At 39.6% G+C, this 26688-nt stretch overlaps 1 protein-coding gene across 3 annotated transcripts in view; it reads right to left on the bottom strand.

Annotated features, from left to right (window-relative positions):
- ROS1 (ROS proto-oncogene 1, receptor tyrosine kinase) overlaps window positions 1-26688 on the bottom strand; it is a 134145-nt gene that overhangs the window by 27972 nt on the left and 79485 nt on the right. For all 3 annotated transcript variants that reach the window (XR_014311894.1, XM_082731017.1, XM_082731016.1), the window contains 10 exons: window positions 26251-26441; window positions 24513-24596; window positions 21192-21327; window positions 19291-19453; window positions 17339-17403; window positions 16265-16394; window positions 11014-11111; window positions 10603-10806; window positions 9533-9667; window positions 1957-2120 (listed from right to left, as the gene is read on the bottom strand). Coding sequence is in view for 2 of the 3 variants with exons in the window: in XM_082731017.1 (XP_082587143.1) it covers window positions 1957-2120; window positions 9533-9667; window positions 10603-10806; window positions 11014-11111; window positions 16265-16394; window positions 17339-17403; window positions 19291-19453; window positions 21192-21327; window positions 24513-24596; window positions 26251-26441 (1370 nt within the window). In the remaining variant the exon portion in view is untranslated. The remainder of the gene's footprint in view (window positions 1-1956; window positions 2121-9532; window positions 9668-10602; window positions 10807-11013; window positions 11112-16264; window positions 16395-17338; window positions 17404-19290; window positions 19454-21191; window positions 21328-24512; window positions 24597-26250; window positions 26442-26688) is intronic.

The raw sequence follows: 26688 nt of genomic DNA, 5'->3' as shown, positions 1-26688 counted from the left end.
GCCATTCACGTGTCTACATCATGGGCTCTACCCAGTTACTGCCATTTATCTATTTTAGGAACAAAAGATTTCCTTTTATGTATTGGTAAACAACCCCAGATTGTGGTTTCTCTCAAGTTTCCCTATGTGAGGGTATCACAAATAAGAACCAGGCCAAGAGGAACAGATTCAAGTGGTTTCAACAGAATAACAGGGACAGAGATGCAGTCCTGTGACAAGGACAGCCAATAAAAGTGCTCACAATTAAATTTTATATACAAAATTAAAGAAACTGACTCTAATTGCTCAAAAAAAAAATACTCTTGCCTCCTCTTTTTTTTTTCTTAAAACAGCCTAATAGAACACTTTACATTTAGATGCTTCACACTATGCCTTGCGACTAATCAATAACTGTTGAAATAATTGTTTAAAACTTTAATCAAAATTCCATTTAGAGAAATACATTAAGTAAATACTTAGAAAATGAGAAGGACTCAATAGTATCTAGAATGGCTTCTGGTCTGCTTTTCCTTTTCCTGTGTGATCTTCACACAGGCACGGATATGCACAGAACCCTCCAAAATGATGGGGCCGCTGCCCCAGTTGGCACTCCTCAGGGCTCAGCCTGGCACTCGGCACTCAGAAGTTCTGCAACAGGCGGGCAGGTGGAGCCAGTGTGGGACAATTACCAAGGCTTATCTGATGAGGGTGCCGAGGCCTGCTCAAGACAAGTACAGCCCTCTCCAGTCTGTCACTTACTGCTCATTTCAAGAAGCCAAATGATCCATGTTCTTTCCATGCATGTCATGGAGTCTAGGTTACCCCCAATTCATATTCAGATATACAGCTTGCAAGACAAACAGGTGTTCATCCTGTGCTGTGTGCTCTTCCCCGCTGTTAGTCAAGAGCATTGCTCCAGGCAAAGGTCTCACTCTGCACTCCGCAACGGCCGGCAGCCTCACCATCAGTCACTGACGTCGGAGAGACTCTGACTTGTGGTCTATCTTGCCAGCTTCCCTTCTAAGCAAAAGCGTCTGTATTCACAAAGGACCCTTGGGAACTTATAATAGCCAGACGGAGTGCTAGAGCAGCTAGACCTGGATCATTTTAGAATTCATTTTTCTACAGCCAAGTAGGCCAATGTATTATAAATCTGACTTTGGAAATGAATTAAGTGACTACTGGGTTTTAATTTCATTTTGTACTTTTCATTGAACTCAGAACCATTAGTCTGCCCGTCATAGTAGAAAGCTTCTAGAAGATTATTGCCTTATTTACCAAATTACTGAAGTTGTGGTCTCAGACTAGACCTTAACAAGGCGTGAGCCACTCCAAAAATCATGGCAAAATTACTCAGCAGTAAGACACGTGATTAGATATATACATTGCAACACAGACAGCTCTTAAAAACAGTGCTCAGTGAGAAAGAAAAGAAGCTTCACAAATGTAGCAGCATCTGTGTGTCCAAAACAATACACATTTTGCAGCAAAACATACAGATAAAAAGATACACATTAAAGGCATTAGAATGGTTGCCCGGTCAGAGGAGCAAGGAAATAGAACAGGAGAAGAACATGGAGATAAAGGGACTAAACAAACAAACAAGGGAGAAGCCCCGCATAGACCAGTGATCATAATGTACCACCAACTAACCGTCTATAATTAACTCAGCTCTGCACTTGAGGTTGAAACTAGTATGAGGGGTGGGGGGAAAGGAGAACAGATCTCACGAAAACAGTCTAACACATTAATTCTCCTCCTTACTATCTCAGATGTTAAATCTTCTTTTTTAATTTAGTGTATAACTCAAAATAATTTCCAAAGAGGACAATGAATACTTCATTATTATGAAGATGGTGCCAATATATTATTCTTCTGATTTACCATAAAATGTCTTCTATGTATATCCCATTTTTAACCTCTTCGATTCACACTGGAGAGAAAAACCAGAAAATTCTGAAAAAGAATCAAACTTACCTTCAAAGCCTTCATTTATGACTCCACTGTGGTCTGCTTCTTCTCTGCATTGAGAAATACTACTTAAGGAAACATTTCTGAATAACTGAAGCTGGTCTTGGATTTTGTGGAAAGCAGGTCTTTGGTCAGGTTCTTGAGCCCAGCACTGGGTCAACAAATTCCACCTGGATACATAAATGGTGATTGGAGATCATTAGGCAACCAGGACTGATAGTCCATGGAAGGTCATTTTAGAAGGCAACACATTTGACTTATCTCTAGTTTCCCATAATTAATATAAATAAAACAGAACAAAATCTTTGGTTTCTAGTTTAATAGTGCCTTGCAATATGACTTACTTTGTTATATTACACCTTTCTTTTGAAAAGCTATTACTTTGGAAAAGCTATTATTTGTAACAGTTATTATTCCAAATAAATAAATAAATAGAAGGCTTGGAAAATTATTACTCAACACATAAGGGAACTAATAGCTATAAAAAATACTGAAAACTAGAAAGACTTTACATTCATACATGTCAAGCAAAATCTAAGATTACTCCAAACCACATAGATCTTAAGTGTCAGAACCCAGAGTATCATTATACTGTCCTTATACTGTCAGATGAATTAAGAGACTCAGTTTCCTCAGACAGTAATAGCTGGCTTGTTAAACATTATTTTTTCCTTAGCAGTTGTCTAAGAAATGTCTGTGTAGCACTCTTAACTGTGTTCATCCATTCAGCAAAGATTTATTGGACACTTATTATATACCAGCAGTATATCAACAGCTCACAATGTGGCAGTGTGGCTCCTGTCCTCACAGGGAGATATATATAGTAAATGTAAGAAGGCGACAAAAATTTACCCTACTAACACTTCTATGAACAGGAAAAAATATAGCTCTTTTATACTGTCTGCTACTAATTAGGTCTTTCTTAGAGCCCCCACCCAAAAGAAAAAAAAAATCATTAAGTACAATACAGTTTAAAACCTGGTACAATTCAATATTTTAAATAATCTTTTTAAGTAATGCTCAGTCTTTTCTGCTTAATAACTCAATCTCTGTTTGTAGGTTATTCCTACTCTCTCTGTTCTCTTCTACAAAATGGTGGATGCATATCTTTTGGATGAAAATCTTATGGAACTTATAATGGTACAGCAAAGAACACTTTGGACCCCACTGTGCCCTCCAGATCTTTGCTAATATCAGAGGAGGATGATGAGGCACTCAGTGAGGAGTGACTGATCTGGTCCATTCCGCCAGCAAGCAGCCCATGGTTTCTTTACCTTTCCTTTGCCCCCAGGTCCCACTAAAGTGCTCCCCCCTTTCCTTTCTCTAGCCATAACCTTCTCTGAGGCTGCATCACATCCTGTATGTGCCCACAAGGCCCAGGGGGATCCCTTCCTGTTTCTGTTGTGTGGCTACAAGATGTTCCTTGGTCAAATATCTAGCTTTCAGCAAAATGTTCACACTGCGTGGGAAGCAAAGTAAGCTTGTGAGTACAAGCTTGACATTCTCTGTCTGGACATGCCCTTCTACCTTATTCCTGACTCTGGGTCTCCATGTCAATATGGGGGAGGGGTCCCCTGCTCAAGGATCAACTTGCCATCCTCCCAAATTGGGAGAGGTGGGCAGTTGCCCACACTTGGCCTAACTGAAGACTACAGGAGGTTTTTCAGAACCCAGATATGCAACATCATCACCCTCCTACCTCTATCTGTCAAGGTCTCTTCTTCCTACACTTCCCCAGGGCTTAGAAGGAATGGGGTTTCTACTGCTCCCTCTTTTTAATTAGATTATCCCTACACAGAATTATAGGTTTTAGTTACTCAAACCTGGCACTTAACATACTAACAAGGAGCTAAAGGATTCTAGATAACCTCTCCCTCTTCCAAATCTGGCTTTTGAGTCTACTGATTTACTAAAAAGGTCAAAGTATCTGTTTGGTTGTTTGTCTTTTTTGGGTTTTTTATTTTACTTTGTTTTCTTTTGTTTTTGTTTTTGTTTTTTACTTCCTGGAGCTAGAGGGCAGATTGGGGACAGGGAGAGAAAACTGATGAAGAAGCATAAGTTGGGAAGTATTTAAAAATATTGGTACTACAGGTGGTGACTTCTTTTAAGCATCCGCTTCTTGGTTTTGGCTTAGGTCATGATCTCAGGGTCATGAGATGGAGTTCCATTTGGGCTTTGTGCCCACTGTGGAGTCTGCAGGACTCTTTCCCTTTGCCTTGCCCTTTTTCTTCTCCATCCCTGGCTCACTGATCCTCACTCTTTCTAAAAATAAATAAGTCAGTCTTTAAAAATATTAGTATTACCATATCAAGAGATTAATATGCAGTTACAAATTATAAGTTCTTTAAAAAAAAAGTACTAAAGAAAACCAATGTGAGCTCTAATAGAGACGGAATATTCTCAGTATGTTGCTTTCAGAAGTGTACCCTGAAGAAGTGACCTTTAAGCCAAGGAACTTTGTAGGAAAATAAGATGTTATACATGGGAACCAGGTGGGGATAGGATGCTGGGAACATACTAGGAGAGGGGAAAGCACAGATAAATTCCTAAATTTGGAAAGAGCTGTCTCATTTCAGAAACTGAAAAAAAGCCAGTGTGGTCAAAGAGCCATCCTTGAAGGGGAGAATGTAAAAGAGGAGATCAGAAGAGGAAGGTAAGATCACGCAGGTCTCCTTGGCCAGGCTAGGAGTTGGATTTTACGGCACTATGATTCAAAGCTGTTGAATGTTTTGTAAGAAGGCATGATCTTCACATTTTTACAGAATTCCTCCAGCTGATATATGTGGAGAATGAATGGACCATAGAAGAGCAAGTTAGAAGCAAAGAAGTTATTAAAGAAGACAAGGTGAAGGACTCAGGTAATGGCAGCAGTGGTAGGGTATATGTATATTCAATCCCTGGGTGACAATGACCAAGAAATCATTATAAGTATTGTATTTGGAATAGCTAGTATCTATGTTAGAAATTATAACAGAAAACCTCCATTCCATTAGAGTATGGAATGAAAAGTCCATTTCCATCTGCTTCGTTTCTTGGCAAGCACTTCAGGTCAGAGTTGGTACTCAGTATCAGAGTATTATGGGGAAACCTAATATTGGTCTAGTTTCCAGTATTCATCTGACCTCAGATACATTACAAGAAATTTACATTCTTTTTTTTAATTTTTTAAAAGATTTTATTTATTTATTTGACAGGCAAAAATCAGAAATAGGCAGAGAGGCAGGCAGAGAGAGAGAGGTGGAAGCAGGCTCCCGATTGAGCAGAGAGCCCGATGCAGGGCTCGATCCCAGGACCCTGAGATCATGACCTGAGCCGAAGGCAGAGGCTTTAACCCACTGAGCCACCCAGGTGCCCCAGGAATTTACATTCTTGATATAGAGTGCCCAACTTGGCTCTATTTCTTAAAAATGAGACTCAAGGCTGTGAACCTATCTTTTACATATTTCTTTGTACCTCTCATTTAAAAACAGGGATGACACAAAGAATTGAATGAAGGAGGATTAGACTCTGAAATAAAATATCATAATTTATATTTGATCATGCAATTTAAACCAATAGTTAAAGCAGAATCTTGGTGATTCACCTAAGGATTGTCCTAAGAGATGCGAGGAGAAAGTATACTTCACCACAGAAATCATATCCTTTCTGAAAATACAGTTGCAATTCAAAGATACTGCCAAAAAGTAAATAGAATCTCTCAAGACTTGCTGTATGCTAATGATGAAGGTCTTTTAAATTTGTTTACAACCTACTTCATTACTTTTTTAAAGATTTTATTTATTTATTTATTTATTTATTTATTTATTTAAGAGAGAGAGAGAGAGAGTACACCCAGGGGGAAGAGCAGGCAAAGGGAGAGGAAGTAGGAGAAGCAGGTTCCCCACTGAGCAAGGAGACCAAGGCAGGGCTGGATCTCAGGACTCGGGAACTATGATCTGAGCTGAAGGCAGCCGCTTAACAGACTGAACCACCCAGGCCCCACTAACCTGTTTCATTTCTATAAACGTCTCAAGATACTTAACAGAGATTATTCAGAAGGAGAGAAAAGAAAAGAGCGAGAAGGAAGAAGAGGAAAAGGAAGGAGGGTGGAAGAAGGAAGAAGCCATTCTTATAGTTGCCACTTAGTCTGTTTCTCACTCACTCACATGACCCTCCAAAATTCCAGCCTCTTGTTTCATCCGTGTAACTTATTTCAACAGATATTCCTATTGTCTTTTGTTTAAGGGGCTTTCAATTACATTGAGTTCAATCATTATTCTTAATTTCAGCTGGCAAAAATACATGACCTGATAGTAAATAAAATTGTTCTCTCCTACCATCCAGGAGCAAATGAGGAGGGAATTGCCCTAGATTAAGAAAAAGGAGCTCTAGAAAGCAACAGTCATTTAAAAATTGGGAGTGTAACTTTCACCCTTAAACAGCATTGAGGTGGCAATGGAGTGAAAAGGCATTTATTAGTTTAACAATTCCTGAAACATGCATTTCTCATAGCTTTCAGATAAATTAATAATAACAACTATATCTTTGGCATCGGGTCCTCCCTTACAATCCTGCGCTTGTCACAATTCAATATCATGCGTATACTACATTAGAGTTACAAGTATTTGAACATAGTATTCTAAATAAACTTACAGGTCATTTGCTTTTTTAAAATTTCCCTAGGCTGGTTTTTCTAGCTCTACAAAATACTCACTCATACTTGAAATATTTCACTTGGCTAAGTGTTCAGGTTCAGATTCCTCCATTCACCATGCCAACCCTTTACTCTTCTTTGCCTCAGTGTTTTTTTAAGATAGCATGAGACTCATTAGCCATGTTCATTATTGGTCTCTGTGAGTATTATAGCCCTTGAACTCATAAAGCAATTGAAATTTAACAGATGAAAATTTCACAGCATCATTCAGTATGAAGGGGATGAGTTTCTATAGGCATTAAAACAAAGCACATAAAATACAGATTTTCCAGAACTCCCTTATTTGTTACAGCCAATCCCAAAGAGACAATTAGCATCTAGGTGTACATATTTTTAAAGAGGTAAAGAAAAGATGGTGAACCTTCATACCCTCCCATTGTCGCCTCCTACATTCGAGATTCTCTCCAGTAGTTTTCGTTACCACTGTGATACCTCTGTCAGAGAACCCCAAAGAGCTCTCACTTGAAGTAGATTGCCCTTTGATCCTGTTTCTTCTCAAGAGTGGCATGGATGTTGTGCAAAACGAGAGTTGAAGAGAATACTGAGGACCCGGCTTTCCAGCGTACATCCCAGGCTATGGAAAGAAGGGCAGGAATGCTCTGAACTCCTGCATTCCATTAATAGTTGAGCACAGCATAGCCGTCTCTGTGCTCACCTGACCCAGAGTGCACCCAGGTGCTGAGCATTTAGGCAGTGAATAGAAGGTGCTATGGGGCTCAGTGCAGACTTTCAACCCTCTAAGCCGGGCCTGTGATCTCTGAGAACTGCTTCAAATAAAAATCAGTTCCCTCTGTACTCTAAGGAGAGTAGTTAATCTTTATCATGACAACTTAAGGCCGTGGCCAGATTGAATGGCATGGCTGAGAGCTCCATTTCCTAGCACACGTGTTTTCCTGGATGGCAATGGATCCTTAACCTTTCCGGGGGCTCTGACAGGGTGCAACGCTCGGGGGGGACGGAACACGGCTTACTTTTTAATGACATGTTCACATCAACTTCAAAGCCACCAGTGGAAAATTTGGGCTTTAAGTGAACTATAATTTTATAAAATTAGGGCAATAATGTATTCAGCCAATGAATTATTCAACATAAAGTTATATAGAATATGAAGTTATATAGTTATAGAAGTTACAGAAATTTATGTTATATAAATATAGAATACAAATGTTACATAGAGCATCTCTTTCTGCCTATAAACAGAAATGTTTTTCTAGTACTTTTCTAGCAATGCTTGTTCCTCCTCTTTCCAGTTGCATATTTGGCTACACCTTGGTAGAGCAAAGTTCAACATACCTATATTTTTCTGCTCCACAACCTCCCAGTTATCCTCTCCAAAATAGATGAACACATTCATCAAAATGTCTAATTCAATGATTGATTCCTAAAGTGCCTATCCAAAAAAAAACAAAAAACTGTGTACTTGCCATGAGGTATATGGTACCCCCTGGGGCGGGGGTGAAGAGGCCAGATAAAATGCTAACAGGATAACAAAAATTTGGTACCATTGAAACTCAGGGAAAATTTCTTCTGAGCATTTTATAGATACATAAGAGATACATAGAAGTGATTAGTTTGCTAGCCAATAAAAACATATTTCATGCTTAGGTATGCTGAGGTTTTTCCTCAAACCTTGACCAAAGGTTTTCAAATTCTGTCTAATTTCTGACTTCCCATTTCCAGAATTTTTCCATCTCTCCCAAAAGGGCTGTGAATCCTTTTTAAGCATGGTCACCAAACGTGATTGGGTATGGGTACATCTGATCTCCCTATAAATGTCCCAGAGTCTGTAAAAACTCAATCAGAAACAAGCAGTGATTCAAATGTTTTTTTCCTTCTTCGTCTTCTAGCTGCAAGATTTAAATAATACAAAAATGTTCACCGGTAGAACATCCAACCAAGATGCCCAGTTCTTAATCATCCTTTGGCTCTGGTCAGAATAATCCTCTAAAATAACACAGCATGGTCAAGGCAGTACAACCTCGTGCGTATCCGCATACTGCTAATTCCTTTTGCAGTTGTCTGTACCACACAGTTTATCACTTTATTACATGTGGGCTTGTTATCCAACTGTTCCGGGTGCATTTCTTTTCTTTCAAAACACATTCTGAGATGCTGAAGAGCTGGGCTTCTGGGTTGAACACCCATGTTTTCCATACACTATATGGCTTGGTATTGTACACATAACAGAAGCCTCTATACTTGTTCAGTATTTGTTCCTTTCGAAACTTTTTGGGTCAAACATTCCTTAGGAAAACTTTCAAGACTTGTTATATCTGCTGAAGTTTTTCACAAGAAGGTAGATTATACTCAGCAAAATAACTAGGCTTATTTTTCTTTACAGTTAGATCAAAATCACTTACTCTTTTGAGAATCATGAATTTATTAGACTTCAATAGTCACCAGGTTTGGTTTAATAGAGTCACTAATTCTTAGTCACTTTGTGTTAAGTTCATAAATAGATCGCAACCCGTGTAATTTTTAATAGTACTATGTCCCAGTATCAGCTGTATCAACAGAGGCAATCTAACGTTTAAACAATATATTCCTATTTAATAGAATCTCCTAATATGCAAATCAAGATATTAGCTAAATTAGATCTTCCAAAATAAGATGAATACGTGTGTATTTCTTCATCAGAGTTCACCTATCAAGAGTATAAATATATTCTACTCTTCTAAATTTTGTTTCTGAAGTGAACTATCATGCATATATAAAAGACACCATCGTGTATTTAGTAAATTAAATATTATAATCAACTTACATTTTACGTAGACAACACAAATATATCAATTCAAGTTTTTGTTTTAAAACACCATGCCAGTGAGGCATAAGACTGCATTGGCAAATGTTTTGGGTCTTTAGGTGCTTATATTAGCATTATTAACTTACAAATCATCAGGACAATTTCTTGGTGGCTCCAGTCTCCCTCCTGTTTGCACATAGTTTAAAACATCAAGGTTGGAATGAGTTGGATAAGGCTGGTGACCAAGAGTTAAAATCTCCCAAATCAGAATTCCAAAAGACCTAAGGATGTTAAAGAGTTTAATTTAATTATACTTATTACAAACATCATGTTTAGAGTAGTTTGTCCAATGTAATTATTCCTGGGGCTACTGGGGTCTGCTTTATGATTGGCATTATTGGCCCCATAAAAGGCAAATGGGAGACTTAAAAGTAAGTTGACGTCAAGAAAAAGTAGAAAAAGCAACTGCCTCCTAGCAACACTTCAAAGGTGATAGGAAGTTTTAGGGGATACACACACACACACACACACACACACACACATATACACACACTTTGTTCCTCCTCCCCAGCTGAAACTGTGCTGCAGACCTCTATTACTTGAGGCTTTCATAGCATCGATGTGCAGACTAATGTAGGGGTAAGTAAGAAAGCATTTCACATTTTCTCCCCATGAGTTTGAACGTTAGTAAACATGGAGAGGAAAGGCTTGAATGTGAACTGGCAACACTGCAGTCCAATTTTCTCTCATCACCAATTTTGACTGGGTCCAGTCCAGCTTAAAAGTTATTGAGTAGATCTAATCAAAATTTGGGATTCACGAGCCAACATGAGTGCCCAATTCTTGTAATAAAGAGAAGCCCAAACCTCTTCAATGTCATACTGTTTTTGAGATCCATAATTTAAACTCTTACCTATAAATTAATGATCCCACATCCCAGAAGAGTAGGCATCTGGACACATACTTGGACACTGAGTCACATTTATGAATTCCTATTAGTCACAGCACTACGCTTTTGGACAGTGATAGAATCCTTGAAGTAAATGTATCGATTTCACATTTATGATTAAGATAATGGATCAAAACTGATAAGGGTAAGGGAGGAAAATACTGAGACCCAGGAATAGTACTACAAGTTTAGATGGCCTTTCATTTCCCTTCTGGCTCTGACATTGAATGGGTCTGCCTGAATTCCTCTGTGTACCGTTAAACTCACCATACGTCAGACTGAGTAGTGAAGATTCCATCCATCAAACTTTCTGGAGCCATCCACCGAACTGGGAGTAGGCCTTCCCCTGTCTTTCTATAGTAATCATTTTTATAGATGTCCCTTGCGAGTCCAAAGTCCCCAATCTTCACTACCCGTGATGGATTGGTGTAGTCTTTCACAGACACAAGGCAATTCCGAGCTGCCAGATCCCTATGGCAAAAGCTTTATTTAATAATACTAATAACAAAGTTTCAGAGCTCAGACAAGGAACCCCAGCAGGTCTTTAGAGAAGAGAGAATTTTTACAAAAATTTTTGCTATTTTGAAGTCATGAAATGTTTATCCTGTATGTTCTACCCAGATGTTGATTATTGTTTCAACGTCCGTTAAGAACCTTATATCTAGAATATCACCATACCTGTGAATGAAATGCATCTGCTCCAAGTAGACACAACCTTTTGAAATATCTACACACAGATCTACAAGGTCAACCAAGGTGAGTAAAGGACCATGAAACTGTAAGAAATGAAAGAAAAGTTACAAGTAGTTTTCCAGTTTGTACAAAACATACATGTGATGTTTTAAAGGTATTTTTAGTTTGGGTTACAAGAATTCAAACAAGGAAGGAAAGAGCTAGATTTACTACTTTCTACTGAAATATACATAAGTAAGATTTTTTTAGTAGAGTCAATATAGGATCTTTATTGGAAAGATCTCAGAGTGTCAGTACAGATAGACCAAGATTTGAAGCCTAGTTCTGCTACTTATGAGCTGTGTGAACTTGCTCATGTTGCTTAATTCACTAAACAACTTTCTCATCTGTGAAATGGGAATAATAAGACTGGTCATATAGAATCTGAGATAAGATTATATACATACAACAGGCCCACAATAAATAGTAGCTCCATCCGAAGATATAAGAATGATAATTTAATCAGTACTAGTTAGGTTAATTATTGGCCCAGTGTCACACTGTAATGCCAGGCCATGGCCTTGTTCCTCAGATGAGCCCCCACCTAAATGGTTAGCAGCACTCTATTTCAAGGTCACAGATGACTCCTCGCCTCCAGAGAGCCAGCATGCCTATATAGTTGAACCTATGCCAGCTGCACTGATTTCTACATAAAAAAGTCAGTGGAAGTTTTCATTGGTATCATCTAGAAAAAAATTTAAAGTTCCTTCCCCAAGGTTACACTCATATCTTGTCTTTCCCTTGCCATTTCTCTGCAAATACCCTGGCTCAGGCCATTCTCTTCCCTATCTAGACACATTCCAAACTTAATCCTGATTTCCATCCACATCCTTCACTGAGCAACTCAAATGATTCCCAAACTTGAAATCCCTCAATTTCTCATAGATGAGCACTCTTAAGTGCTGCTCCCTCTGTCTCCCCCAACAAGCTCATGTTTTGTCCCCAGACTAGGAGGACCTTCCATGTTCTCAGACTCAACATCACCATAGTCCCACTGGACCACACCTGATCTTACTCCTAGGAACCAATCCCCTTGCAACACGGTTCACATCCAGCAGACACCAGACACGGGCCTCTTGGCCTAGGTCTGAGCTCCTGCCTGGTATCCTGACAGGTTCCTCAGTTCCTCTGTGAGTGGAATCCTGTTCTGCCTTTGGCAAAGCCCACTCTACTGAAGATGCTCCTTGCTTAGAATCAAATCTTTCTTCTGAACTTCAGGCTGACGGCTAGCATCACGTTCCCTGTGTACAGATTTTAATGCTGCCTGCCTGCCTAGGTGTCTAACTATCCCTTGCTCCTGACAGCCCCTGTGACAACATTTTAGGATACTTCATCACCCCATGTTGTGGCTCCTGGACTCCAGATACTCCTGCCCTGAGCTGTCACCTGTCATCTCTTGCCAACCCCCCAGACATACGGAGCCTCCACCTGGGTCGGATCCTGGTCATGGATTTTCATGACTCATGTGGGAAGATGTTGTTTCAGAGACTGTTTTCTCCCCTACTTTTATTGTGTCTCAAATGGAAGACCTCTTCCATGAAGCCTTCCCAGTTCTTCTGAGATGGAAATCATCGCTCTCTCCTCTTGGCTTCCACAATATAATCTCTACTGTACTCCAATAGGCCCTCCCACTTTCTGTCTTAGATAGGTTATTTATATGTGACTTACCTCTCTACCGTGTGGCAAAGTCCTTGAAAGCAAGAGCCACATCCTTCACTATTGTATGATAAACATGCAGCAAAAAACACTTATGAATTGATTGTATCTAGCTATTTATACTATTTTGATAGGTTGGTTTTGGTTTTGTTTTTTACTTTCTTCTGTCTTAATAGAACCTTAGGCTATCAGAGCTTAAAAAGAAAGAAGAGCCTGAGAACATTTTCAATTCAAGATCCCATTTTATAGATGCAGAAACTGAGGTCCTGAGAATAAAAGACTGGACCAAGGTGTATGGGGCTAGATGAGTCGATCCTGGTGTATTTGACCCAGCACTGCCATCTTGGACCTGGGATAGGGAAAGCACGCGTGTGGCTGTTCTGGAATGTTGCCTCTGAGCATTCTCTGTGGAGGAAAGGCTGGCTCCAAATGAACTTAGCATAATGGGGACTTAGAGCCTGTGGTATTCTGGCACTCAGCACCTACCAGCATTCTACCCACTGGTGGGAGTAAGGGCAGTGAGGCACAGAAGGTATCCTGCCCAGGAAAGGCCATGGAAGAACCCTTGAGAACCAGTCAGTAGAGCCATCAGAATCCTGACTAAATAGGAATAATCTGAAAAGAGCTGGCCCATGTTTTCCATTTCGCTCCCTCTTCTTGACCCCAAACAAACAAAGCACAATCTACAGATAAATGGTCTTGTTAAAGATGGGGACTAAGTGCATGCATTTTTAGTCCCACTCTCTCCCCAAACCTTATTAAGATGACAGTAGAAGGAAAATGGTTATAATCTTACAAGTACAAATACATCAGGAAAATAAGTTTAGTGCATGAAACATTTGGGGGAAGCAAAGTGGATGGAGGGATGGTCCTTCAGCAGAGCTGAGAGACAGCTGGGCTGTCTGCAGGGGGAGAGGCAAGATATGGCTGTGTTTCACTAGAAAACTCTCTACAGGCTCTGCAGTTGGAGGTAGCAGACATCTCTGAATGCAGGGGTGAGGGGCAAGCCTGGAAGCAAGAGGAATGTTTGGAAGTTTATTTTAGGAGCTAACTAGATCCCAGGTCCTCCCACCACAGCAGGAGGCTTTCCACTGTAGAAAACACACACACACACACACACACACACACACACGCACGCACACGGAATTAGAACAACTCCAAGTTCAAAGATATCAGTCACACTCAGACACTGTGCTGAAAATGGAGAGGAAAATTAAGTGGGAGCCCCTATACTCAGCCCTTGGACCTTCACCCTCTCCCCTCTCACCTCCCTGAACTGAGGCTTAGGCTCTGATAGCCCAGGCAGGACAACAGCAGATTCCTCCCTGGGGAAAGTGGGGTGTGCCAGCGAAGACACCCAGATACTGTCCTTAGGGGATTTGGGAACCCCCAGTGAAAAAGCAGGGTCCCACATGACAACCAAAAGGAATCTACCACAGTGTGTCTGTGGTTCCAGTCAGCCTCTTAGAACTCACTGTTAAATAAGAAGACCATCCACAAATCAACAAAGTGCTTGATAAAATGTCTCACATTACAAACAGATCTCAGAACAAAGAGGATAAAGGAGTCAGGACAATGCAGGAAGCAAATTAATACTTTAAAAAACTATAGTTATTGTCCTAAGAAAGATCAGAGAAGATTTTGCCCATATGGAAAAAAATCCAATATTATTTTAAGAAGCAATCAAAACATAAGAATGATTTCGTGGAAAATTAAAATCTTAAATTCTATTTTAAAAATTACAGAAAGCTCCCATAATTGAGAGCACAAATACAGAGTTGGAAAATAGACGAAAACTGCTAACAGAACAAAAGGACAAAACAAAGCAGCCCATTATCCAGCTAATAGAGTTTTGAGAACAAGGAAATCGAGAGAACAAAGAATTTTATTTATTATCAAAAAATAATATAGAAAAATACCCAGAACTAAAAGGGGTGATTTTCCAGACTGAGTGTCCAGATCGGTAAAAAGTACCACAGATAAGAAGTTCCTAAAATTTTCCGGAGAGGAGGAGCAGAAAGCAGGTCACTGATCGCAAGTCCAAGAGTCAGAATGGCATAAGACTTCCTAAAGGCAACTGTACAAGCCAGAAAACCAAAGTGAAGGGGTTTTCAGCCTAGAATCCACCCAACTTATTCATCAAGTGTGAGGGAAGAAAAAGGACATTTTTCTCAAAAAGAGGGGTAAAAAGAAGACTTTTGCCTCACATGCATGCCTTCTTGTGACTTCTCTCATTCACAACCAAACAAAAAAGTCATGGAATAGAGGAAACTATGGTCCAGCAAGGAAATCAGCAGGGTAAATCTGAAAGGAACCCCAAGGATAACAGATCTGCAGGGCGCCCAGAAGACAAGCGCCTGTATTGGCTCCAGGAGACTGTCCAAGAAAAAAACCTGTCAGGTGCTGGATCAGCTGATCTAATTAACCCCAATGACCGAGGTGCTACAATTCTGTCAGAGCTGAGATATATAAAAAAAAAAAAAAAGAAGAAGCAACTGGGGAAAACAAAAGAGGCGTTTATTATTCTCGCCCAAAGTGGGGAAGAAAACACAATAACAGCTTTTGCGTAACTCAGCTGTAAGTAGTAGTCATAGTAATGTAAGTCTGCGCTATTGATTAATCTGAAAATTTTGATAGCGGTCGGAGGATGGGGAAACACACTTGCCAATGTGTAGGGCTGGTGGGGTGTCGTTTGGTCCTGGGTCAGTCCAAGACAGTTAAATTCTCACCTCTTAAAGGAGGGAGTCAGGAGATTTCCTCCAAGACTGAAAAAATCCATGTGCAGCAGTATACATGGAGTGTGCAGGAGCATAGAGGTAAATACCAGAAGAAACGTGTAGATGCCATGTGGGAATGAGAGTCTTTCACTATAAACCGTGTTTTCTATTTCAGTGTTTTAGTCACAGAACATGTACTTCGATAGAAATAAAAAGCAATTTTTTTAATCTACAGATTTCAATATTAGTGTCTTGTTTCCTCTCATGTGTTACTCATCTGAGATAGAAGGTAAGTTCCCACAGGTGTTGTCACAGCTGGCCCTGATTCCACAGTCTTTGCAGGTGGGTGCTGAGGAGAGAAGACCAGGGAAGACCAACACAAACTTGTGGCCAACACAAGTTTGAAAGGCCTATGAAAATCCAAACAGATAAGCCAACTGGGTAGGGACAGAGAGTAGTCAGGAAAGACATGAGGTCTTGCAAGTATCAGTTTGGGACAGACAGGCACATAGATTAAGTATTGAGAAAGATGTGCCTTTCCAACGCCACACAATCTCTGTTCTCCAGGAAACATGATTTTGGGAGTGAGGTACCTATTTTCCCACTAAATATTAAAAAGCCTCAAATAACCAGAAAATGCCCGAAGTTAGCCCAGGATTCTAACTGTCCTACTCCAACAGAAGGAAATACAAGAATTCTTTCCACAGAAATCTTCAGAGGTTCGACCATCAACCCAAACTGCAGCTTACTGAATTTAAAGAAACTTAGTGGGAAATTACAGGGCCTGCGCATTACAAAACCAGTACGAGGACCGCATTTCCTACCTTTGTCATCCGGGCTTTACGCAAATAGGTAAGAAGGTCTCCTCCTTCCATCAGTTCCAGGATAATGTACTGGGGTTCGTTGAGCAGACAAACTCCAAGCTGCTTCAGGATGTTGGGGTGGTTAAATTTGCTACAAGGTGGAAAGAGACAGGCAGGATGACATGACAGCAACAGGCACCCTGGCCCAGGACCTTCGGGAAATAGAGCAATTCTTTAACTCCATTTTCCTTCAAAACTCCTGTTTGGGTCGGGGGCAGGGGCTGTTTGGTTTTTCCCTAATAAATGAAAGTCTCTTTTTCCAAGAACTGGTCTATGTGCTTGCCTTAGAGAGATGATACGGCAACCCCTAGTGGCCAGCTCCTACGGCTGGAATAGGTGAGTGATCTTTAGAAGAAACGTTTATAGGAAGTATTTTATGTTTTGGTAAAGAAAGTAATCTTAACTACTATCCTTCAGAAGATACTTGAAAGCATTACATTTTCAGTCATCACAAGTATGTAATATAATTCTCTTTCTTTTGGAGAAACAATTCAGTCACGCAGGTTTGACTTCCACCATTTTCTCAAGACATCAAACCAAGGAAGCCCTGATCTAATGATTAGAACCCACAGCTGAGACCCCCAGGGGCTTCTGCCTCAGGCCCTCCCTTTAAGACACCTCGGAGCACTTCTCATGACCAGCAACTGACTCTAACCTTGAAGACAAGTTTACTAAGACTGAGGGTATTTTTACGGACATCCCTGTACTTGGACTCACTCCCTTACTCTGGATATTTGAGCCACTACCACACGTTTAGAAGAACATACACACGTTCAAAGCCGAGCAGCTTCGGACATCACACTGCTTGTTGAAGGTCAAAGAAAGGAAGAACTTTTGTCCAAGGACTGCCTGTTGGAAGTCTGGTTTCTACAGAGCCCTTGTCACCACAGGCATATCTATGTTTAAACTTAAGCCATGTTAATTTGAGGCATGATCTGTGATGTCGGGTCATTCTGAATGTTAAAAATTCACCAATCAGATATAAAAGCTTTCTACCCTTCTTAAGGGAAAATGAAGCCAGGACTACCCCAATACCTCATCAGATGTGCCTCTTTTAGGAATTCAATCTTCTCTTGGTCTGTGGAGCCCTTCTTCAAAGTCTACACAACATAAAAATAAGCCAGGAATCAGTATAGCAGACATTTCTGTGAGCTCAGTGGGTTAATGGAGACCATCTTTGTTTTGTTTTGTAATATTCACCCTCAAAGCTGGAAATAGATCATGGCTAATATATGTGCATGTGTTCTCTAAACTCATTCAAAACTTAGCCGGTGTTAGAACTAGTGTTCAAGTGGGAAAGCCTGAAAGACAAAAGATCAAGTAACATCTACTATTCCCTCCCTCCAAAATTCCCTCCAAAAATGTAGAAATTTTTAAAAGTGTAGGTGTGTAGGGGCGCCCGGGTGGCTCAGTGGGTTAAGTCGCTGCCTTCGGCTCAGGTCATGATCTTGGGGTCCTGGGATCGAGTCCCGCATCGAGCTCTCTGCTCAGCAGGGGGCCTGCTTCCCTTCCTCTCTCTCTGCCTGCCTCTCTGCCTACTTGTGATCTCTCTCTGTCAAATAAATAAATAAAATCTTTAAAAAAAAATGTAGGTGTGTAGGCCAGTTTCTTAATTTTCAAAGTTTTCTAATCAATATCTATTTCTCCCTGCTTCCTTGTTAATGACACTATATTTGTCTCTTAAAAGTATCTTACCTTAGAACTAGTGTTCAAATGGGACTAGTCTGGACTAGTTCCAGACAGTTTGGTCTAACTGAATCAGGAAACTTGTGTTTTGTAATTCTCCAGCCTCCCTTGAAAATAGGGGTGATCATCTGAGTCAGTTCTGGTCAGTGAGGTATAAGGGGGAAACTGCTGAAGGGGAGAGAAGCTTGTGGAAAACTTCCACATTTTGGAACATATGCATCTAAAATCATTCTTCCCCCTTTCCCTGACCTGAATGAAGAACCAATGCCTGATCTTTGGCAACCATCTTGGGATCATGAGGTAACACATGTGTATAAAGTCAAGAGAGTTTCAGATATCCTGGCTCTGACCTAACACAGTACTGCACCAAAAACCAGCAGTCCTCTAGCTATGTGGGAAAAATAAACACTTGTTTACACCAGGTAAGGCTAGAGTATTTAAAGCACTTTTAGATTGCACCATTTGGCAGTGGAGAGGATTTTGCCAATATTTCTGGTTGTATAAGCCCTCTCTCAAAGCAACAAATTCCTAACAAGCAGTGGTCAGGATGTTGCCCAATTACATAAAAGTTCATCATCCCTCAATGAAAAGGTTTTAGACAAATATGGGAGTCTACCCAGCACTTCCTTGAAACTACATTCAACATATACCATGGTAATAACTGTGTCACACAGGGGTCAGCAAACTATAGCTTGGAGACCAATGCCAGCCTGCAACTTTGTACAGCTTGAGCTCTGAAAATAGTTGCTCAGTTTTAATTTTATATTTTCCCAGCTCTACTGAGGTATAAGTGACACGTTACATTTTCAAATGGTTGGGGAAAAGTTGAAAAGAGGATATTTCTTAACACGTGAATGTGTTAGGAAATTCACATTTCAATTCCCATAAACAGAGTTTTACCAGAACATCACCACCCTCTTGAGTTCACATATGGTCTAGGGCCACTTCACTCTGTGAGGGCAGAGCTGTGTAATTGCAACTGACGCCAACTGGCCAGGAAGCTCTCTACTCTCTGCCCTCGTACCGGAGATATAGAGAATGTGCTTTACCCCCCTGGTCCTCTTATAGTATATTCAAAGGGAAAAACAGTCTGCCAAGTCTTAGTTAATTAATAACCTTAGAGGTAACGACATATTAGAGAGCTTATGGAAGTAATGGAAGAAACATTGTCATTTCTGTTGTTATGCATGGACTCCCAACTTTAGCTCTCTTTTAGCTCATATTTTATTATAGTTTTTTCCACGTAAATTTATATAAATGTGAAGATCCAACACGTCAAGGAATTAAAAGCTCCATGTTACCTTCACTGCTACTTTGGTTTCTCCACTTCCAGCTCCTAAGATGTCTACTGCCGTCCCTTCATAGACTTCTCCAAAGGCCCCACTTCCCAACAGGAGGCGCAGAGTCAGTCTTTCCCGAGGGAAGGCAGGAAGACTTTCAATCTCCTCTTGGGTTGGAAGAGTACTGGAAAATAATATTTTTGGTGTTCCAAAATATATTGGTTTACAAGTTGGTGTTGAGTGTTAGTGTTTGAGAAAGAGTATGAAACAGAAAGAGATATCCCTTGATTTTGCAACACCACTCTATGTAATATAATGTAATATAATGACATGGATTCCTATGTTTCTATTCCTTCCCTATTCTACCATAAGGAAGGAATATTCCTTCCTTATTCCAAAACACAGACAGAGCATATCACGTCACCTCTAGGTACCATAATCTTGACAGAAACATGCCTTTGTGTGCATAGCCTCAAGAGTTTTTATTGTAGCTTGTTTTGTTGAAGTTATAAGTTATTTGTTTCTTCAGGTAATCAACTTAAGTAAAAAGCTATTGCAAATTAGTAACAAATACATCTGGGTTTATGAGCCTAAAAACTTTCACTTTGGGGTGCCTGGGTGGCTTAGTTGGTTGGGCGACTGCCTTTGGCTCAGGTCATGATCCTGGAGTCCCGGGATCAGGTCCCACATCGGGCTCCCTGCTTGGCGGGGAGTCTGCTTCTCCTTCTGACCTCTTCCCTCATGCTCTTTCTCTCTCATTCTCTCTTTCTCAAATAAATAAATAAAATTTAAAAAAAAAATACTTTCACTTTAACCATTTCACACACATGATCTTTTGTGTAAAACAAAATTTAGTATGACTACAGTAATCAACTCTTTCTCCATAACTTTTAGAAGCCAGCTCTCACTTGGAATATTATGAGAGGGAAAAAATTGTCTGCATTCAAAATGCTTTGAGTGCTTAAAAGAGAATCTTGAATATCAAATGTGCTGAGTATTTCCTCAAGGAAAAGTCACCTCTGAATCACTAAATTAGATCACCCCTGTGTCTACTTCAAATCTTCCATTTGTGTATCTTGGATTATAAACTTCAAGGCCTATGACTACATAATTCCTTGTAGCTGAGGCCATAACACTGTGTCTTACATAAACCACAATACAGTGTCCTGCATAGAAAGACAATTAAATATTGTCTTTAATTGTTTTGACTACATCAAAAACCAATGACATATTATAAGTTGGCTAACTGAATTAAAAAATATTATGATGACAGCGTAAGTTGAAAACTCAACTATCCTAAAAAGCTTTTGTAGGCAATCACCGTACAACTTCTGAAAACAGACTCAGATGGACTTAACAGTGCAGGCATGGCACCCCGGGATTCTTCTCTTCTGGATGCTTCCAGGTGAACCAATCGTGCTACCATGTTCTCTTCCATACAATATTTATGTCCTTGTTTCATTTACTTTATAACTATGTGACAAAACACTGGAACGTGATGGAATTTTGCTTCTTTTTTTTTTTAATATTTAATTATTTATTGGACAGACAGAGATGACAAGCAGGCAGAGAGGCAGGCAGAGAGAGAGGAGGAAGCAGGCTCCCCGCTGAAGCAGAGAGCCCGATGTGGGGCTCGATCCCAGGACCCTGGGAACATGACCCAAGACAAGGGCAGAGGCTTTAACCCACTGAGCCACCCAGGCCGCCGCCCCTTGCTTATTTTCTTTAGGATAGAATAACCACATAGATTGCCAACAGTCTCAGGTCACATTTGAAAATGGAAAGGGATGTTATTAATAATCATGCCAGAAGAATGAGCATAGACCAGGACAATCATGGGCAGCACGGGACCCATGGGCACTCTCTCTATAGTTGCCCATTCTTCATCTAGGTGCCCTATACTGATGGCCCAGATTACATACTGTATGGCATAGCAGGCGTTAGCCAGCCCTACTCCAGCCGCCAGACCGCGAAGCTCAGCCAACTCTTTGTCTTCGTTTATGAGACCTGTCAGCCCTTCTCTGGGAGTTTTTTGACTTTTTAATTTTCTGTGCCACACTATAAAGAGAAGAGAACATAGTTTACAAAACAAAACATTGCTTTTTTTTCTTCAGGAAATGTTAACACTTTAAATGTTTACATATAAGAACACCATGGGTAGAATCACAGAATTTGTTTGAAAACTCTGTCCATAATAGAAAAACTAATTAAATCAGGTCCAAAGACTTTTAAAAACTCATAACTTATACTACGTAACTTCTTATTTCACATCTCAAACCAAAGCTTTATGCATTTCTTATTGCTGTTATAAACAAATTGAAGAATCTTAATATCAGAATTTATTTCTCGAAACCACCCTTATAGTCAACATAAACCAAAATAAATTTGCATTATAAATATTAAATAATTATTTGCATTATAATTAAATCATAAATTTATTTCTGAGTCCAGGTCTGTCCACATTCTACTCTTATAGGCGACCTGAGGAATGCTTTCAATTATAATGGCATGCATTTTTTTAAATGCAGAGTACAAGAATTTATACCATTGTTGTTCATGCACACATATCCAAACCTACAGAAAAACTTTTAGAATGAAACCCACCAAATGTTAGTAGTGGTCCTCTCAGTTGTGAAATCATGGATGATTTATATTGTCTTCTTCATACAATGAGCAAATACTATTTTCATCATCATAAAAATAAGCAGTTTTGGGAAGATTAAAATACAATTATGTCATAGGATCAACTGTCTATACTAGAAATTGGTTCAGGAGTTGAAAACAGCAAGGATGTTTTTTAAGATGATCATTAAAATTTGAATTTTATCCCATGGTAGCCTTTATATCCAACAGGTTAGCATTTAATTCAAGTGAAATTCCACCTGAGGGACCACGCAGGGAAAGATTTTAAATACATTTGCTAACGTAATTTTTCAAACCTGAAAGCTGTCCCTACTGCTTTTCATTTTTTTAAAAGCCCATTCTGGCCCCCAGCCCCCGTGATCCCTTCTGAGACCCTGACAGTCTGCTGATCTCTCAGTTCTCAATGTCTAAGACCAAGTGTAGCTCTCAGTCTGCATTTCTACCATAGTGCCCGGCACATGTCATGTTCCATATTGCCTTCTATATCCCACTATTTATTTTTTCACACAGGTACATCTTACCTCCCTCATTAAATGGCAAGCTGCCAAGGTCAGCAATTGTATGTTACAGCTTCATACTTCCCTCTGCTCCCAGCAGGAGGCTAATACTGCCTGTTAGATGTGACCACTCACCAAAGCTAAGGCTGTCGGTGTTTATTTTTAAATCATTGTTTCAATTTTATATATATAAGTACCACTGCTGAGAGCCCCAGAGCAATACAAATATGTTTAAACAACTGTTTTTCCTTATTTTAATAAGCTCAATCTTTTCTCATGCACTCACCCGCTCCTACTAGTAAAACCACATGCACTGCTCCTAAAGGCAAAGAAGCAAATCAGCTTAGCTGTACTAAAAAATTCGTTAAGTTCCAAATGGAATAAAGACCTTTAAATCCTGAGAAAGTCAGATATCCATAGGATGTCTTGAAAGCACAACATGTTGTCTGAAATTATTCATGCTCACCCACTAGAGTGACAGGTTTGAACAACGGTGATGTACACGTAGGCAAGCAAAGGTCAGATGAAAGATTCTTCGTGTAATTCTCCTTCCCAGTAGGAAAGCAGACATGCAGTCAAGCCTATATGCCAACTGCCAAATATACTGCAGTGATACGTGTCATTCTGGAGGGGCTGGCTTAGTGGCACAAACATCAGCTGTGCGATACTTAGACTCCCTGGAACCACAGGTTAAGATCCTGGCAGAGTCAGCTGAAATTTTTAGCTTTCCAAGTTAACTGAAGGACTTCCAGATATCATCTGGGTGGAATCCGTGACAAGAAATCTGAATTCAAGTTTCAGTGTGCTGTCTGATAGTTTACAACTCCGATCCATTTGGGGAAAGAATAAAGATTTAGACTACTTAGTAAAATACTGGCTTTCTTTATCCTAAGAGAGCTTAGCTTTATGTTTGTAACTTTTCCTTAAACTTTTCCTTCTAACTTTCCCTTCTATATGAAAAAAACAGACCACAATTTCCTAAATATGTACTTGAGCATTCTTTTCTGGTAAATATCACGTCTTTCTTTCTTTCTTTCTTTCTTTCAATATTATATTTATTTATCTGAAAGAGAGAGAGAGAGACATTGAGAGGGAGAAAGGCCAGAGGGAGAAGCAGACTCCCCACTGAGGGGGGAACCCAATGTGGGGACTCAATCCTGAGACTCCAGGATCATGACCCTAGCTGAAGGCAAATGCTTAACTGACTGAGCCACCCAGGCAACCTATCATGTCTTTTTCATAATGTTTTTGTATGTCAGGGACTCATAATATCAGTAAGTGATAGGATGACCAAATACCTTATAATGCAAACCAGGACATTTGGGGCACTGAAAATCCTACTAATGTTTATACTGAAACAACAGGAATGAACTGGGATGTATGATCACCGAAATAACCCTATAGCCCAATATTTGGCCCCAATATTTCTGGAGTTGTCACTGTATTTTCTCATTAAAATAAATCTTAAAAAAAAAAAAAAAGACTTCTAGGACCGCATATTAGCATAAAATGAAGATTATGAAATAGCTACCTTTTTATCTACCTAACAAATACTTCTGCTTTCCTGAACATTATAAATGAGCAAGGATTTGAAATAACCAAGTCAGATGTCTGAAAGCGAGAGTAGACCCTAAAAGCCAGAGATGGGTCATCTGCAAGAGAGGAACCCTGCTTCTTCTTAACCAGTCTGTCTACCTGCCTAGAGACCCAAGCTATCCCAACCAAGGACTTTCACTGGTCTCCTATTAACCCTACATTTTTTTTTTAACATCTGGAGTTATTTTTCTTTTGTTTATTTTCAACTATAAGGCAATCTGAAACAAAGACTGGTTTAAAGAAAGCTAAAAGTTGGTGCCTTTGTAATTAGTTTTATACCAGTTTTATACAAATATACCCTCAGGTGTAAATACAGATTATATTTTTCATAAAATAGTTACTCTAAGATCTGAAAACAATTCACAGAAGTTAGTGCTTATGAAAGTAGAGCCAAAGGTAACTGTGAAATTTGTGCATCTATTTCATGTGGAAGGTTAAATACACTAAGTGATGTCAACTAATATGATCAAGGTTATTACCTGTATTTTTTATAGCTATTATACTTACCAAAGACCACTGGGATTGTAACAACCAGAAATATTCCAATTATAATAGTAAGTACAACGCTTGTTTCCGGTATCCAAAAACCATCTAATAAAATAAATGAAAAAAAGTTAATTTGCAGAATAAAGCTAGGTATTTTCAGGGGTATGCCAGATGTGCCTGAACTAGCTCCTACCAGATTTTCGCAAGCCAGTTGTTACACCACTGGTAGTTTGAAATCACCCACAGCAAAAGTGTTTAACCCCACAGGAAATCAAAGTCAAGGTTTAGTTGGGTTTGGTTTTCCAAAGAGCTGGCTTGCCAATACACTATTGTGAACCACCCAGGTTTTACTTCAAAATAGCTGAGGAAACATGCTTAATCTTTTTACTTCATATATATTCAGGGTTATTATTTCTTCCATGATATCTTGATATACCTTCAGTTCTATGAGTATTAAACATAGAAACGTGGTACCTTCTCTTGGGTAGTCTCAATTGAGGAGAAAGCAAACATGGAGGGCAGAGCTCAGCAAACCATAGCATGTGGGCCAAGTCTAGCCACAGTCTGATTTCTACTGCCCCTGAGCTAAGAATGATTTTTAACTATTTGAAGTATTATTTGAAGAAGCAGCAGCAGCAGCTACAGATATCAGATGTAGTCTGCAAAACTTAAAATATTAACAATTTGGGGTTTCCTTCAGAAAAAAAAATGCTGAACTTTTATCCAGATAATTATAATACAAATAAGAATGATACAAATATTACATAGAATAATATAGGCTGTGTGTATGTAAAATGCTATAATTCATCTTGCTTAAGGAGCATTAGTTAAGCGTCAGCTGTGGGCTCATTTAAGTCAGGCCTTGAAGGATGCCACAAATCTCAGTTGACAGAAAGTGAGAGAAAGAAAAACCCAGTTGAGGGGTGAATGGCAGGTGGTGGGAGCCCACATGCTAGGCGGAGGGACACAAAAGCTAAAGACCTAGTGTCATGAAAAGCTTTTTACCAGTCTGATATGGCTATAGCATAAGGATAGATGTTAGAAACAATGAACCGCAATTGGAGGACAAATCATGGAGGGCCTTAAATGCCACACAGAAGTTTGAGCTTGATACTGAAGGCAGCTAATGGAGATCCATTTCAGGGATTTCAGAGAAGGGGTTAAGTAATCCAGCTGTGCTTCAGCTAGATCAACTGTCAGCAGTATGATTAAGCCAAGAGCACAGGCAAGAAATGATAACCTAAATGAGGAAAGCCAAGGTGGGAATAAGAAGAGGAACACTCAACAGACCGAAATCAAGATGGTACATCAACACAACTTGGTGCCCAAGTAGAGGGAGAAATTAAATATTGAGATTTCTAACCTATATGATTAGACAGATGATTTTTCATAATCTAAAACGGGATACAGAGTGGAAGATGTAGAAAGCATCATTTTAGTCCAGTTGTGTAGAATATTTGAGTATGGGGAGCAGGAACATAAGACTGGATTCAGACCAGACTGTGGACAGCCTGGGAAGCCTATCCAGAAGCATGGACTTGAGGCTCTGGGCATTAAGAAGTAGCTGATCATTGCTAAGGAGAAAAATGACATAAGGATGCTGATGTTTTAGGAAGATCACATCAGATGAAATGAATAGTTCCATAGTCTGGATGATATACACTGTCATCCAATTTATTTCTAATGTTAAGAATTGACTTATCTTTATCTCTAAACCTTTCTGCTATCAGTTAGTATACAGACAGACATGGTAACATACCTCCAACTAATACAATATTCTCACTGATTCCACTGTAGTCACCAAATCCCAGATTATTTGCAGCTACTACTCTGAACTGAAATGTTCCTTTCAGGTTTTTGGTCTTCCACAGGCAAATATTACTGCAGGATCCATTAAATGCCATCTTCCACATTAAATTCTGCTTCTGTGAATCATTTGAAATGCCCTTTCTACAAAAAAAAAAGAGCAAAAATGTAAATATAAAAAATATGAGATAATATATGTGTTATTTCTAGATGCTCACATATCATTTTAATGACAGAATTCCAGAGCATCTCTTAGGGCACACTTTACCCTTGATCTCATTTCTCTCATGTGGTTTGGCTACAGAGCACAGCATAACCTCATAAAGTCATTCTGGTAATGCATGGGAGCCAACCAACTCAGCCCATCAGGAAAATAACAAATAATCAATGG

This window comes from Mustela nivalis (assembly GCF_964662115.1).
Source record: "Mustela nivalis genome assembly, chromosome: 5".
Classification (NCBI taxonomy): domain Eukaryota; kingdom Metazoa; phylum Chordata; class Mammalia; order Carnivora; family Mustelidae; genus Mustela; species Mustela nivalis.
Note: the sequence above shows the minus strand (reverse complement) of the source record. Positions and strands in the feature narration are given on the sequence as shown.